A 15,566-nucleotide genomic window follows, 5' to 3' on the forward strand; every position below is an offset into this window, starting at 1 on the left:
ACTTCCCAGATCCTAGGGTCGGTCGGGTTTCCTTGCTGCGGAAAGGCACAAGCCGGGTCGTGGGTGTGTGTGGCGGCGGACTGGCGGTCTGGTCCTTTTTTTTTTGTCTTTTTTGCTCCTTCCTTTCCCACCAAAGACAAAACAAAACGCTCGACCGTCCGACGTACGACTTTCACCGGCAGATCGGTCAGGATTAGGGATTGGCGGACGGGGATGCGCGTCGTACCGAAGCCGCGGGCTGACGGACGGGGGCACGGGTCAAGCGGCGGTGTGGGAAGGAGTCCGGGTTGGCGGTTCCTTAATCACACTAGGGTCGCACAACAACAAYCGGCAGGTGTGATGTCGGTAAGGTCATGCACGTCGGAGGTTTTTCTATTTCATGCAGTGGATGAATGTGATGAGAGGTCGGCGGGCAAGCTCCCGAGTGGGGGTCATGGGCCGGGTTTCGCTTGGCCGTGTCACGGGCAAGCAACCATCCATCGACCATGATATCCTCAACAAGGTTATACAGTACTACCTCCTACAGATAAGCCCACATTCCAACGCCTTCCAATAAACAAGTGGCCCCTCACTGACAGGAGGAGATGCTCCTCGTGGTGATATCAGCCCAGAACATCTCCACCCATTGGTCTACCACCTCTTCGACTTGCGGATAAGAATCAGTGGTGGTACACACACAACCGACATTCCGATACATTACCCGCTACCTAGTTTGCAACTCCACGCCCGATGCTTTGACCAATGGCCATCCAAGCATCTCCTCCTGGCTCTCCTCAATCCCGAGAATTATCGCCTTCTCCACCATCAGTTCTCTCCCAGGRATATAGTCAAAAGTCCCGACCATGCCGAGCTTCCCATTAGCATACGTGAAATGAATCTCTGACGTCCCGTCTTGTTCCAAGCTCTCCCCGTCATCGAGATAGAGATACCCTTCCGCACGACCGTCCATGTCTGGCGCAATCAACAGCTCGAAGTTTCCCTTCCGAAGTTCGGTCGTTGTGTTGGCACTGCTGACACGCATGGGAATGATATGTCCTCCACGAATATGGACTGGTATCTCAGTAACTCCAACGTCTTGCAAAGTGATCCACTCTGCTTTCCCAAAGATTGGCTTGTGAGTTTCAAAATCGTAGAACAAGTCTTCGGGAAGGTAGATCTTGACACTTGTGGATCCTTGTTCTAGCACTGGACTGATGAGTAAAGCGGGTCCAAAGAAGAATTGATCATCAATCGCAGCGGCCTTTGCATCGCAAGGATAATGCATCCATAGCGGTACCAGAGCTGGGGTGCCGTCGACAGATTGAAGCTGAAGGTGAGAGTATAGGTAGTCAAGYAAACGATAGCGGAGGTCGATTGCCTTGCGTGCAGACTCTGCGACGATGGGCCAGCGATAGGGCTCTTGTGGGATCGAGTTCTTGGTGTAGTGATTACGCATGAATGGATACCAGGCCCCGAGACGATACCATCGAGCACAGAGCTCTTCTGTAGTACTGCCACCAAAACCACAAATATCGGCACCGGCCATGGGGATTTGGAAGATGCTTGTAAATTGGAGGAGATGGCGAATCGACTGTCGATCTACACATGTAATCGTCAGTATTGATAGGGCAGTATCCATGACAGCAAGGCTTACAGTGATGCCAAGTTGAAACATTATCTCCAAGCCAGTGCGCGACTTGAGAGCCAGTGCCGATGAACGTGCTCCTGGTAATGACCATAGCACGCTTCAATGGCCGGCGAGCGAGCATTGCTGTATGGCTAGCAATGCTCATCATGTGTCCATAGATGTTGTGGGTATCATACATCGCCATGCCGTTCTCGTGTCTGAGGGTCGTATTTGCGGTACGGTCAGAGATGATCCCTTCGGAAATGTGGATCTTGTAGGGCGGATTGTCGAGATCTCGACCGGGGAGGCCAAGCCTGTCACCAGAGAAGGAACTATGGCGTTCTAATTTAGGACTTTGCGGTAGTGGCATCGTGTTGTTGTTCCAGTTGAGCGCCTCCATCTTTGGGTTGATACAGGGGTAGCGGCAAAAGTTGGCGGGCTCGTTCATGTCAATCCATCTGAGGGATAGGAGTATCAGTATGGGGTATTGAGGGCTCGACACATCCGACTTACAACGCATCGATATCCAGCCCACTTTCAGGATCGAAGAAGCTGGCAAATTCGCTAAGTCAAGAAGTGTTAGCCAGGTGGGTTTTGTAATTGGTAGAATCAGACCTACCTGCTCCAATACTCCTGTATATTCTGACTGAACCAGTCAGGATAAGCTGTAACGCCTGGCCAGACAACGCCTTGGTAGATTTGATTACTGGAATTTTGAAGGAAGATACCAGCTTCTTTTCCGCGGTTGAAGGAAGGATAGTCTTGGTATGCAACGGCTGTAGGTGATACATGTCAGAATGCATCCCGACGGTTTTCCGTGGTATCCAGATCAAACATACCTGGATCAACCATGACGATGAAATGTTGTTGATCTCGATGAAGCTTATCAACCAACCTCCGCATTTTCGCAAGAGGAAAGTTGATGGGATCTAAAGTGAAGACTTTGTAGGCGTCCATGTAGTCCTGAAAGTATCAGCATAGATCATAAATTTCACAAGACTCACCTACGATATCTGCCCACATCGTCTCCAATGGGATACCGGCTTTGGAGTAGTTCGAGACGACCGCTCCGAGCTCTTCCACATTCTTGTACCCGTGTCTGCACTGGTGAGATCCCAGACCGAAGAATGGCATGATAGGTGGTGTCCCAGAAAGTGCGGTGTACTGCTTGGCGACATCGAATGGACTCGGCCCTGAAAATATGTAAAGATCTATGATGCCTCCAAGAATATTGTACTCAAGATATTGGTCATGTGAATCAGATCGATCGATGCGAATGTCCATRCCGTTGCTGTTCAGCAATGCTACGCCATGTGAGTTGGCGACGCCATCGATTATGCGATTCTCAAAGTACACTGGATGTGATCCGTACAGGTTTGAGCCCTCTGGTACATCGTTGGCGTCTCGATTCCAAAACGTCCTCAGATAGTCCGTAGTGTTGAGACGTAGCGGATCTGTATGCTCTCCCAGACCATAGAGATTGGGATCATGCGGGAGGGAGGTGGTGAGTTGCCAGTACTGGTCTTGGAAGATGAGGGGCGTGTTTGATGTGTTGAAGAGAACATCTTGGTTGCTTTTGCGACTGACGGCGAAAGAGAAGGGACTATCTACTACAGTGATGTCGAGATCTGATTCTGCACAAGGTGTAGAGCCTCCTGGTCGTGGCAAAACCGACTCTGGAATCTGGTAGATCTGAAGCTCAGGATCGTAGATGTGTATGTGCATGCGGTTTTCTATGGTGACAAGCATTAATGCATTYCTGTCAAAGGTCATCACAACATCAATCACCCACCACTCTGACACTGCACTTCCAGGGTCAAGTTGTGAAGGTCTTTCCCGTAAGAGTTGCACTCCGGACCGGCGAGGTGCAAGCTGGCGATGATGCCGGTTGTGGTGTGCGTGATGTTGCTGGTCAGATAGCCCGGACATGTAATTGGCGCTGACATGACTTGTTGCTGTGTCGAGCCCGGCAGCCATTTTGAGATTTCGTCCAACATTTTGCTGTCATCAATGTTGGGAACATCTCCTCACGACCGGATGTGTGAAGTAAGGTAGGGATGATCCGTGTGGTGCCCGTGGTGTGGTGGAGGGATCCACTAACACTCGTGACCTGGTCAGCCACCTGATCCTTGGCGTTTCACAAACACTGTCTCCCTAATCTAACACTGCAACGTAGCAACAACGACAACATCCATTTATACAGCGGATCAGACACCAACATGCGCGACCATCTCACGATGTCGACTCGATCCCAACGCACAAGGGCCAGGGCGTTCTACAGAGCTCTGTAGGTCAGAATGAACTTGCATTACAATGAGACGACGCTGTAGTAGACTGAATTGCAAAATCAAGAAACACTCATATATGTATACAATACCACCCAGCCTGGGGAAGGGGGCCCTTCTCTACACGGCCACGACTTCGAAATTGATACGCGGATAGTGCAGTCTCAACATGCCGTCATTCCCACCACCTGGCACCTTCATTTCGATGACAACCTCATCATCCGAAAGTCCAACAAGGATGCCCTGGTCCTTGTGATTAAAGCCAAAGTCAGATGGACTAACGCTAACCTTTTGTCCAGCTTTCAACCCATCAATCTTCACGAGTACATCAGACTCGTTAATGCCAATGTCAGCTTTCTCCGTGAGCGTGCTAGACAGGATCTTTTGTACCACTCGATCTTCTGCTTCTGACCCTTCTTCAAGCGGACCGGCCCCAAGATTCGAGGTCTCTGCTTCGTTGGCCAGTTTCCTGAACCTTTGCGTCCATTCGTGGATGGCAGGGAATGATTCCTTACTCAAGGCTCTTTGCAGATCGTCCGTGGGGTTGGAAGAGTCTTGCATATCGCCTGCTAGATTTATGGCCCAATCACACATCCTAGCGGTGTTTCTGTCAGTGATGCTCCTTCTTATCCATCGACAAGCCTGGACGTCGCCAGTAACCTACCAGCATACATGCAGCTCTGCAAGCGTGGGAGACTCTTGCCCCATGAGCCACTGCCGACCATCTTCAAGCATTCTCTCAAGTATGCCAAGATAGACTTTGAGCTGACCAATGCACCAAGATCTGTTCTCAGCTAGTGCTTCAACGTTGAACGCACCACCAGAGCCTACACAAATCAGCTTCCATCCGTAACATCTCAAGAATCCATCAAATACCTTCTTTCCTGTCCTGCACCCACACCTCATTCTGCAGTAATGGTGCGGAGAGTGGTATACTACCCGCAGTCCTCCAGAAGAACCCCCCATCAATCGTCCAACCCTGAAGTATCTCCTCAAAGCCAGCTCCCCAAGGATCCGAAGCTTTGAGCGCTCCTTCCGGAAAGAATGTCTCCAACTTCGATATAATCAGTCGTGTGTCGATGTAGATGTCCCTTCCAATCGACATGATGGGAATCCGACGATAGTTAATCCCAAGCCTTCCCTGAAGAAGAGGACGTGGCATATTGGGCGGCACACGAATCAGAGAGTATGGAAGACCACGCAGGTTGAAATATCGAATCATTCTCGTGCTGAAGATTGATTCGGGATAGCAGAAGAGTATGATTTCGCCAGGATGGCCGTTGGGAAGTGGATTTGAGTCCGTCATGATTGCACTGTAGCGCGTTCGAAGTAGGATAAAGAGCAAAATTATATCCTATTGGGATATGTATATATATAGAGGGTCTTCGCTTTATCACACTCTACCTTACCCCGATCAACATCGGTAGTGAACATGTGGTGGGGAAGCTCACCGTAAGCGTGTAGGAAGTAGTACCGCGGGTAAAAAAGCAAGCAAGCGATACTAATCCAACTATCTAGCCGACATGTGTTTTCCTTCCTTGATATAACTACGGAGTATACACCGAAAGCGGAACTCGAGGGGAACCCTGTTTGTACTTCTCCTTTCAGACTAGCGTAGTCTTCACATGCAAAATGTAGGTAAACTTCCACTACCGAGACTTGTTTTTTTTTTTTTACAGAATTGCTGCGGAATATCACAACAACTATATTACTAGCTCTGAGTATCTTCCTTGAAGCTATAAGTAGACTCACGATCTTTCAAAACTTGTGGAACGATTAATTGTACCCGCCATCAAACTCCTCATAGAACCTCCCCCTCTGTACTCCCATCCAATCATCCGCAGCATAAGTCATTTGATCCCGAACAATCCGATAGTACCGACGAGCCTCGAAATCTAGCTTCTCAGGTTCTGAATGCTTGGATCGATCCGCCGTGCTTTTCGATGAGGAAATCTCCATTGCTGCTGCGAGTCCGATTGCTCCTCCTTGTGGGTGACTTTTGAGTCTCTTAGTCAATTCGAGATATGAGATCTGCTTGGGGAGGAAGTTGTGATTGTTTGTGGAGGCTTTGGTGCTATATGTATTCCTTGCGGGATCTGTTGTCATTTTTTCTTGTTTTTGGTTGAGCGTTTGATTGAGCGCGGAGTTTTTGGTGGAGGGTTGATTATTTTTGTCTATGGGGATGGTTTGTTTTGGGGGTAGCATTTTTTGATGAGTTACAGAAGATGTTTTCGAATGTTGTGAGCGAGGTGGGGAGTAGGAATTATAGTATCGTGTGGTGATTGCTCAGGTGTGCGGGTGGCTAACGATGCTGAGCAAACAAGTTGTTCGAACAAATAGAATGGGATTGCTGTTCTTGTTCTACGAATATAGCTAGATCGGCTTGGGCCTGCGACACTGACGACAAAGTCTTATCTATTTTCCACAGACTGCGCTTGCTCGAGATGATTAAAATTTCCATGTTTAATAAACCAATGCCTTCGCACGGATCCAGCTGTCGTTATGCTCTCCACGATATCTCCACATCTAGATAGGCTACCAGAAGTCACGTATGAAGGCCTTCGTCACCGCGGCTGTCATTATGAGGGCTCCCAATAGGCTAAGAGCGGTGTAAGTGCCCTTGCACTCGTAGTGAAGTTGCTCGCCAGATCACTGAGAGACTTTATCAAGGTGCGCAATCTTTTTTTAAGAAACCTCATATCGACAGCTCTGTTCGTTACTAGTTATCCTCTAACCCGATCATCTTCACCGAATCTTTCTAAAGCTCCTACTCTCCTAGCTCGCTGTAAGCCAATTTTACATATCTATTATTACTACTAATGCCTATAAAATCTTCCGAAACAAACAGTCTCTCCTCGACGTAGTTGCTCAAGTACCTGTCCCTTTCTAATATCCCTCACAGTCGCAAAAAAACGTGTGTACCGATAGAGTACAAGCCGCGAAGTGTCTCTATGCCAATGCCAGAGGAGACTCTAGTAACGAGGAAGACTTTATCGGGTAGCTTGCCAACCAGACCTTCGTCTTCGACAATCTAGAAGGCAGTTGGGTGGGTATCGCCTAAGCCACTGGTGGTTTCGTGAGACTCAATGTATTTCGACATGGTATTTCGATTCTTGGATGTGAGTGCTATGAGCTTGTGTGGAGGATTTGATCGGCGTTGAACGGGCTGTGATCTCTAACAAATTGAACTCCAATGGAGAGTATGTAGTCCATATACCACGAGGGGCGTCAAAGGGAGACTCATAAGCTGGCACGCTACCCCTATTCGGACCCCTGAAGATAGAGCGGAGAATAGATGAGGTAAGTCTTAGAGACGCCTTTACCGTGGGGTTGGGCTCAGAGTTATGATCTGTAGATCTAACTGCAGATGCGACCCGTAGTCTTAAGTTGCTTTTCGTAAGATAGTGCAGCGGACTAGAGCTGTCGATTCGAGGATCATTCACAGGGACAAGACATCATTACTTATTGTAATATTGTCCCAAGGCCTTACTATCTGCGAACTCGACGATCGTAAGCATAATAGAGCCCTTGATATTAGGGAACTATCCTATAGATCAATCGGGAAAGCAGTCCCGGGCGCTGCTTCTATTGATTATTTTCACGCCGATAGCTCTGTAGCTAACCTCGCAAAGATGACAGTGGTCATGTCCATATTCGAGCATAATTTATTACAAGCTTGGGAACTTTTCATTTCCAATACAGGCAGCTAGCCAAGGCTCTTGAAGCTTTGGCAAATCGTGCAGAGAGCGAGTGAAATACATTTCATGTAATCGTAGGATGGCCTATGGGGATCTTGATGATGGGCTTGCGATTTTCCATCCCATGTCAAAACATTGGCTCGGGGCTGAGCAGTCACTGTGTTGGATCGCCTTGATCATTGTATCACAATCGACAGATTGTTTGACGAATTTCAGAACCAATCACTCCTCTATCTCGATTCTTAAATACACTCCTATTGAACCGCCTCGTTGCTCAAAAACGCCTTCACACTTCCACCCCACAGATATCAGCTCAATCCATCCCCCAAAGACCATCAAGCGCTCCCCTTAACATAATCGCCGACAGCAGACAAATACTGCTCCGCCCGACAAATCTGCGTTCCAGCCCGTCCCACCAAAACCCCCCTAAAAGCAGCCATAGCAATCTCCTCCGTCTTTACAACATATTCTTCAGCTTGCTCCTTTGTCTCAACAGCAGAAATCGGGACAGCTGGACAAGGATGGTTCGGGGTATCTCCAGTTGCGATCTGGAATTTCTGAAGGTCCGAGTATGCTTTCTTGTAAGCTGCTGCTGAAGAGGAGCTTGGTCCTGTGAGGGCTATGTCGTTGGAGAGAATGATCAGGTCTGCGGAGACGGCGCCGTAGGAGAGGGTGAGGTGAGGTGGAGTTGTGGCTGCGGTGGTGAGAGCTGCGAGGGCTGCGAGGAGGAGAGGCTGGTATTGCATTTTGAAGGGTCTGGTTTGAGGAGTGCGATTGATCGATATTGATTGCTGTGGTATGAGTCGACGTTTGAGAGGTAGAATGTGTTTGAGATCTTGTTTTTGCTGTGTTGTGATGCAGTTGAACATTGAGGTGGACTTTCATTCTTTATATGCTGTTCAGCAAGCCACAGAATCTATCTCGCGTATGGAGAGAGAGCATCATCAACTATTTTGGGCATGCACATCGTCGTCGTATCGTAACTTCGACGATCAGTGCTAAAGAAGGTAATTCGATTATCAATGGAAGCATTTCCCACGTTCTTGTCTGTGATGTGGAAGCTTAATTTGACTTGCCGCTGATTTCTTACCGCTTTGGGAAATTTTTGCGAAAATGTCACTGAGATAGTTCATAACGTGGAGGAGGCAAAGGATTCAGTATGACGTCCGGTACGCCTGATCAGCGGAAGGACGTCTTGTCACTACCACTTCAAAGTGAGGCCACCATCAGTATTTTCAAATCAGAAGTATCTTACGGTTGTCCAGCAAAGACCAGTAACTCGAACGAATCTTCTTCTCGCCCGCTGAATCAACTTTTTCAGCATTTTCCAGAAGCTAAAATTATCGTCATGGATCGATCCGATACGAATCGGTATGTAGTCCCGCCCATTTCTAGTCAAGAGTTATGCTGGCGAGCAAAATGGATGAGGGCTACGACGATGTCGCACTCTCTTTCTTTTTACCAGCTAGAAAATCATAAACTCATGCAATGTATGAGAATTAGTACGTCGAGTTTCTTAAATTATCTGCTGAAAGACGGTTCTGAAAGCTTACGGTTGAGACATAGGTTGTGCTCAACTTGCTACCATCATCGCCTGTAGTCAGTGTGGTTCGCTTTTGTAAAGTATCATCTGCAGAGAGTCCGACAAGACTAACGGGGAATTCCCCTGTATTCCTTCCCTTTTTTTTTTTTTTGTTCATCGCTTGGGATCCCCGTGACGCTATCTTTAAGGTCAGATCCGAGGCTCTTCCCCCTCTGTTTTACCCTCCTTAATTCAAAACGACGCCAATCCCATCTCTCTAGGTCTAGCATATGCTGGATATGTAAGATTCCCCAGTAATCCCGATCGAAAGCTATGTCCTAGGGGTAAGCACGCTCCTCATAGAAGCATATCATCCTAGCAATGTCCGTTAAGATGCCCGTAAAGTCCGACACTAGAAGATCACTAATGAAGCTCATCCCACATCATCATCATCATCATCATCAGACAGCGGTAAGAGTCTCGCAGCCTTCCTAGAATCATAAACAGGCCTCGTAATCAAATGCAGAAGCTCTCGCTGTGCGTCGCGCTGGAATCCATCTATACCCGCAACGCCACATAACCTACCTTCCCAGGATCTCTCCTCCCAAACGCCACTGAAAAACAGCAGTAGATCCTCACAAGTGGCACTCAACTCCAAACTTGCTTGAAAGATCTCCAGAGCAGGGACCTGCTCGCTTTTCCATCGTAGGTGCCACGATCCCGGACAACGAAGCAATCGTCCCTACTTCCCCAAACCCTTGAAGTCCTACAAACAAAACGCTCGTACCGACAACGTCCAAGAAACTCTCTCCCGCAGGACGAAGCATCAGACCTTTTAATCCCATCCCTAGAGTTGTTGGAGAGAAGACGAGTATGTCGCCTGAGACAGTGGAACTGCTTACAAGAGCCACGGGTTGATGATTGTAGAAGACTGTTTTAGGCTTGCTGTATTTTTGTCCGTACCACTCTGGAGGTGTCGTGTGGAGAGGTGCCAAAAGCCTCCATTCGTCCCAATAAGAGTCCTCATTACACCTCACCAATCCGCATTGAAGCTTCCCACTTTCGTTCTCCCACAGACGCACAGCAAGGACGTTCAAGAACTTGAAATCACGAGTCTTAGTCGGCCGGGGAGTGGCTAGGGATGTAGAGCCCGCCAAACAAAGACTTCGTTGCTGAATCATTGTCCGCAATTCAGGGATCCTCGAGTCGATGCGTAGGAGTTCCAAGATATCTGGACATGATGTAGGGCCGAACCGAGCCACAAGCTCCATCGCTAAATTCCAGGTAGATTGGGAGTAATCTGCTAGAATGGGACTCATTCCATGCGCATTCCAGTCAATAAGAGCTGTCAGACCATAGACTMGATCGCGAGGATCATGGCAGTCGAGCACTCTTCTGACAARATGCAGCTTCAATACTTCGTTTATGAAAATTGAGTCCCGGGAAAGGACTGATCCATTGGGAGATTTTGCTCAAATGGTTTTGGTATAGAGCTTCTGGTGTAAGGTCCCCGGCCGTCATGGTATTGAGCATACCGTTGAGGACGTCCAGATCTCTCCATGATATGCATCCTTTCCCACAGAGGAATACCGTTTCCATTCCGCCCGCAATCATCTCTTGTACAATCCACAGCCTCTCAAAGTGTGGACGATTTCCAAACGATACGAGACTTCGTCGGGTACGCTGTGCAAAAGTACGACTTCCAGTATTGGGTATGTGCTTTGACAGAAGACCGAAGATTCCATCGACCCACGTACTGTCCAAAACGAGTCCACCATATTCTACAACATCCCCACGACGGGAAGTGAGGGTTTTAAAGACATTGCAAAGCCCGTATAACCACTCGCTATCCTCATCGTGATCCCCAACACATGCAAGCACCTTGCCGGCAATTTTGTACAGGCCATACATTCTGCGGACCTGATAGCTTTTTTCATGGTCGTCGCTCTGGTTGATACAAACGGAATCGATCCACAAGCAGCTTATGCGATCGTATTCATGAGCCTGGATCAGGGCGTCGTAGCAGTTCTGTCGGACTTGCATTACCAGTCCGTTAATCCAGATCCTCTGGTACACAGGTTCGCCCCAGGTATACGAGATGGCATTGTATGTAGGAGCGTCATCGATACGCCATGTAAAGAGGCGGAAAGCGGGTGTCTGATGCGATCCAACAAATGGCAATGCGGTTAGAAGGCGTATGTACGCTGCAGGATCTGGTAGAGAGTCATAACGAAAACTTTCCATTGATGTAGCAAAAAACCTCCCAACTTCTGTAAAGGTTTGAATTTAGAGAGGAGAGAATATAGTGTTCCAAAATGGTGCAGAAGTTCTGAGTCTGCTTTCTTGCACAGCCACAATTATGTTGTTGTCGCAGTTTTATATATACAAGGCGCTAAATCACCTCATCGTACCTATTTACACTCTTTATAAAGTAGAGACATACATCGTATAGTTAAAAAAAGTGAAAGATCGTCGAGGTCCGGCGAGGGGAGAACCGACTTAATAAATAGTATAACGTTTAATCCTTTCCTGACTTACGCATATATACCATCTATAACTTCACTAGTAGCTATATAGGATACAGAGGTAGATATCAAGGAAAGATAACAACAGCCTTCCATACTACGCCTTACAACAGAGCTAAAAGGAAACAAGGGTATCGAACACAAAGAACCACCACGTAAAAAAAAAAACTCGAAACCCATCCCATCAACCCTCAAGACCTTCTCCCCAGTCCCAAAATATCCCCATCCCTCCATTCCTCATGAAACAAGAAAAGAAAGCAAGCCACTCAACCCTGCAATTCCAATCGATTGACATCAACAGGAAGTTCCTTGGCCATATACCTCCCTTTCTCATTCCCCCCCTCGGCTTCAGCAAGAGGAGTCGTTTCGCCCGTCGTACCTCGAAACCAATCCACGGAATGTGTATGTCTGTGTTGTTCCATCCCGTATGCAATCCCATTCCCACTTCCACTTCCGTATCCTCCTCCATTACTGTTGTTGTTGTTGTTGTTGTTATTCCATGCCATGCTAGGAGAAGAGGCATCATGGTGATGCGAGAACGAAGCTTCCTTCCGCAACGTCGCGAGATCTTTTTGTAGCGCGCGAGCTCGTCTCCATTGCCAGAGTAATAGCGCAGAAACGATCAAAAGACAGACGCCTAGAGCGACTCCCACAGCGATTGGAGCTGTGGTGGTGTTGTTGTTCGAATCGGTGACGGCGGCGCTGCTCGCTGTAGATCTTGCGGACTCTCCCAAATTCGGATTGCTATCCAAAGCAGTGGTGGTGGTGTTGTTGTTGTTGTTTTTCTTGTTGTTGTCATTGTCTTCCGCCACGGAAAGCGCGTATTGACTTAATGTCAAACTGGTATTTGGGAACAAAACCAGGCCTCTTTCCAATGTAATCGGAACATTTGAATTTTTCGTCGTGGTAGGACAAGCGGTTCCATTATACATTCCTCCACAACAAAAGTAGCCATCAGGAGAGTCTGGTTCGACAAGATACATGGAAATGGGGACATTTGTGAAGACTAAGATGGACGTCAGGGCTCTCCTTTCTTTTCCTTCTTTCCTTCTTCCAGGGGATTAATTCACAACTCACCATCCGTACACACACTGGCGCAAGAAGGATCCTTCCAAGAAGAATCTGTACATGCACTTCTCGCGACTCGATTTCCCCAGGCATTCTGTTGAAAACAGAGACCGTTGGAAAGACAGACGGAATCTGCTGGACAGCAAGCACTATGTTCCGAGGAAGTGGGATTGCAGGGTGTGATTGTTGATTCTTGCGCATCTACTTCGCTTTCGTCGGGGAAATAACACTTTTTCTCGTTGGCCATGGTTGAGTTTTTTTGGGCGTGGGGAGGGAGGGATTGATGAGATTTGGGAGGGAGGGGAGAGATGGGAGGGAATATTATTTCGCGACGCGCTGGATTGAGTCTCTATCTATCTATCTAAGCGTAGGATCGCGATCCTTTGGATCCTTCGACACACAATCACCAACCTCTTCAAAACTCTCCAACAGAGATAAAGTCCTAGGTTTTTTACTCCGCCTTGCAGAATGCATATTTTAGCGCCGAATCCTTCGCGAGCTGGGCTGTGTAGGGTTGGTTTCGGATAAACACAAACCAACGACACTGCCCCTTTTCTTCCATTTCAAAGACACCATCATAAGTAATCCATCTTACTATCAAACAAAAACATATCCCGACTTCTCTCCAAATAGCTAAAGAGACATTATTCCATCATCCAAACCCACAAAGTCACCTTGCCAGAAAAAAAAAAAAGATGGGAGCTCAACCCCCATCTCAATCCAATCCAATCATCAAACTTCTAAGCGCCGTTGACACGTTTTTCAGCCACGCGACTAGCACATGGAATTCTCCGCAATGCACATGCGTAGCATAAACTCTATATCCTTCACAACGTCGATCATTCGGTGCCCACCGCCTAGGCTATTACCATTGGAGTTGTTGCTCGGGAACGTGATACCGATGATGCCGTGCAGGTCAAATCCTGCAGGAAGAGGGGTAGTGATGTTCTCAAAGTTAGTTATGTAGGTAGTTAGTCTGATGGTATGTATATGTTTCTGACTCTGTCTACCCAAAGGAGCCCGTCGTTTGTGCTGGATCCCGAATCCCATTACATTACAGCTCTTCCCATTCTCTTTCTACTGTACACATCTTCCCTTCTTAGTTCCATCTACCAAGAACACCCGATTAGTCCTCCGAACATCCCCTCCCTCTATGCAAATCCTCCCCTTCTAACCCTGCAACTCCCCCCTCCTCCTCTCATCCGACAACTCCCCCAAACCCCCAATCAACCCCCTCTCACTCCCCATCTCACTCCTCAAATCACTCGAAGGCAACGAACTCCACCCCTCAGACATCCCATTCCCATTCCCACTCCCATTCCCATTCCATCCCGGGGAATGTTGTAGTTGTTGTTGTTGCTGTGTAATCGCACTCCACCCCGCCACACCGCCTCCATCATGAGATTGTGAAGGCGGAGGGGGAAAATAACTCGTCTCTGAAACAAGAGGGGTGGTTGTAGTGCTTAATTTCACTTGCTCGAGTTGTTTTTGGAGGGAGTTTGCTTTGCGCCATTGGAAGAATAGAAGCGCTGTGGTGATGAGGAGGAGCATTCCGAGGGAGATTCCGAGGGCTATTATGGGGGGGGTGTTGTTATTTGACGTTGTTGTCGCTTCGAGCGTCGGAGGGGAAGATGTCGAGGGGTTGGTTGTATTCGCGGGGTCTGTTGGTGTTGATGATGGTGTTGTTGTCGCTCCATTTCCATTCCCTCCACCAACCACCGCTTCCTCCTCCTCCTCCTCATTATCAACCCTCGCACTGCTATTCCTCTGCACTTCCATCGCATATTCCTCCAACGTCAAACTCGTATTAGGAAATAACGCCAATCCCTTTTCCAATTCAAAAGGTTCATAACTACCTTTACTCCTCGCCGGACAGGAAGTCCCATTATACATTCCTCCACAGCAGAAATTGCCCCGTTCGGAATCCGGCTGGACGAGATATAGGGAAATCGGATCGCGGGTCCATACTATTTTTTCACCTCTTCTCATCAGCAAACAAAACAAACCATTTTTCCTCCCAGTCATCTTCTCGCATCCAATCCAATCCAATCCAATCCAATCCTCATCTTCTCAGGTATCTTCCCGCATCAACCCCCAAGAGAATCATCAGGAAGAAAAGTCACTCACCATCAGTACAAACCCCAGCACACCTTTCACTCTCCCACTCCTCATCCGTACACGCACTCCTCGACACGCGATTTCCCCACGCGACTTGTTGAAAACACAATCCATTGGATAAACAGACGCTATCGGCAGGACAACAGGCCGAATGGGAGGAAGTTGGGTCTGGATCGCAGGGGGCGATGGTATCCTTTTTGAAATTCGTGGGCGTGCCGTCGGGGAAGTAACATTGTTTCTGCGGGGAGTTCGCTGCCGCCATTGAGTAGTAGTAGTAGTAGTTTTGGAGGGGAGGATTCCTTTGAGGGGAGGGATGGATTAGGAGGGATGGAGTATATTGTAGGTAAAGAATGAACGAGAGAGCGAGGAGTCCAAGATTTTCTGGGGATAGTAGCAAGAGCAAGAGCAAGAGCAAAAGAAAGAAGCGAAACGAAACGAAATAGATCGCGATCGAAAACCCCGTCCCCACCAACCAACCAACCGCCATCATTCTCACGCGCGCGCGCCTTGACTTGATTACAGTGTCCATTCCACCCAGGGATCCGAATCCTTCGCCTCTTAGACTCCTAGGGCGCAATCGCAATCCGGCTCCGTTCTTCACAGAAATGGGGCATTGCGTACAGTTTAGTTCCATTAACCCCTGCTGAGATCCAACCCATATGAATCCTTAGTCCCGTCCCTAGTTTCTAAGAGACATTTTCCCGAAGATATGCCTGCTCTTTAGCTTGGAGCTCGAACATACTG

The 15,566-nt window shown here is 48.1% G+C and overlaps 5 protein-coding genes; all 5 read right to left on the reverse strand.

Annotated features, from left to right (window-relative positions):
- Positions 1 to 703: 703 nt before the first annotated feature.
- RCC_09281 (related to Alpha/beta-glucosidase agdC) lies at positions 704 to 3,603 on the reverse strand (the record flags this gene model as incomplete). XM_023774523.1 has 7 exons in its annotated part: positions 704 to 1,578; positions 1,634 to 2,064; positions 2,120 to 2,170; positions 2,226 to 2,382; positions 2,446 to 2,535; positions 2,611 to 3,339; positions 3,399 to 3,603. 7 exons carry the CDS (start codon positions 3,601 to 3,603, stop codon positions 704 to 706), a joined length of 2,538 nt encoding a protein of 845 aa, XP_023630291.1.
- Positions 3,604 to 4,011: 408 nt separating this feature from the next.
- RCC_09282 (uncharacterized protein) lies at positions 4,012 to 5,053 on the reverse strand (the record flags this gene model as incomplete). XM_023774524.1 has 3 exons in its annotated part: positions 4,012 to 4,486; positions 4,556 to 4,718; positions 4,768 to 5,053. The coding sequence occupies 3 exons, from the start codon at positions 5,051 to 5,053 to the stop codon at positions 4,012 to 4,014; spliced, it is 924 nt and encodes a 307-aa protein (XP_023630292.1).
- A 2,871-nt stretch (positions 5,054 to 7,924) lies between these two features.
- RCC_09283 (uncharacterized protein) lies at positions 7,925 to 8,335 on the reverse strand (the record flags this gene model as incomplete). The annotated part of the gene is made up of 1 exon (XM_023774525.1): positions 7,925 to 8,335. One exon carries the CDS (start codon positions 8,333 to 8,335, stop codon positions 7,925 to 7,927), a length of 411 nt encoding a protein of 136 aa, XP_023630293.1.
- A 3,567-nt stretch (positions 8,336 to 11,902) lies between these two features.
- On the reverse strand, positions 11,903 to 12,951 carry RCC_09284 (uncharacterized protein; the record flags this gene model as incomplete). XM_023774526.1 has 2 exons in its annotated part: positions 11,903 to 12,642; positions 12,714 to 12,951. The coding sequence occupies 2 exons, from the start codon at positions 12,949 to 12,951 to the stop codon at positions 11,903 to 11,905; spliced, it is 978 nt and encodes a 325-aa protein (XP_023630294.1).
- Positions 12,952 to 13,874: 923 nt separating this feature from the next.
- RCC_09285 (uncharacterized protein) lies at positions 13,875 to 15,456 on the reverse strand (the record flags this gene model as incomplete). XM_023774527.1 has 2 exons in its annotated part: positions 13,875 to 14,671; positions 14,832 to 15,456. 2 exons carry the CDS (start codon positions 15,454 to 15,456, stop codon positions 13,875 to 13,877), a joined length of 1,422 nt encoding a protein of 473 aa, XP_023630295.1.
- Between the last annotated feature and the right edge of the window lie 110 nt (positions 15,457 to 15,566).

The sequence above is a fragment of the Ramularia collo-cygni genome, assembly GCF_900074925.1.
Source record: "Ramularia collo-cygni strain URUG2 genome assembly, contig: RCC_scaffold17, whole genome shotgun sequence".
In the NCBI taxonomy this organism is placed as follows: Eukaryota; Fungi; Ascomycota; class Dothideomycetes; order Mycosphaerellales; family Mycosphaerellaceae; genus Ramularia; species Ramularia collo-cygni.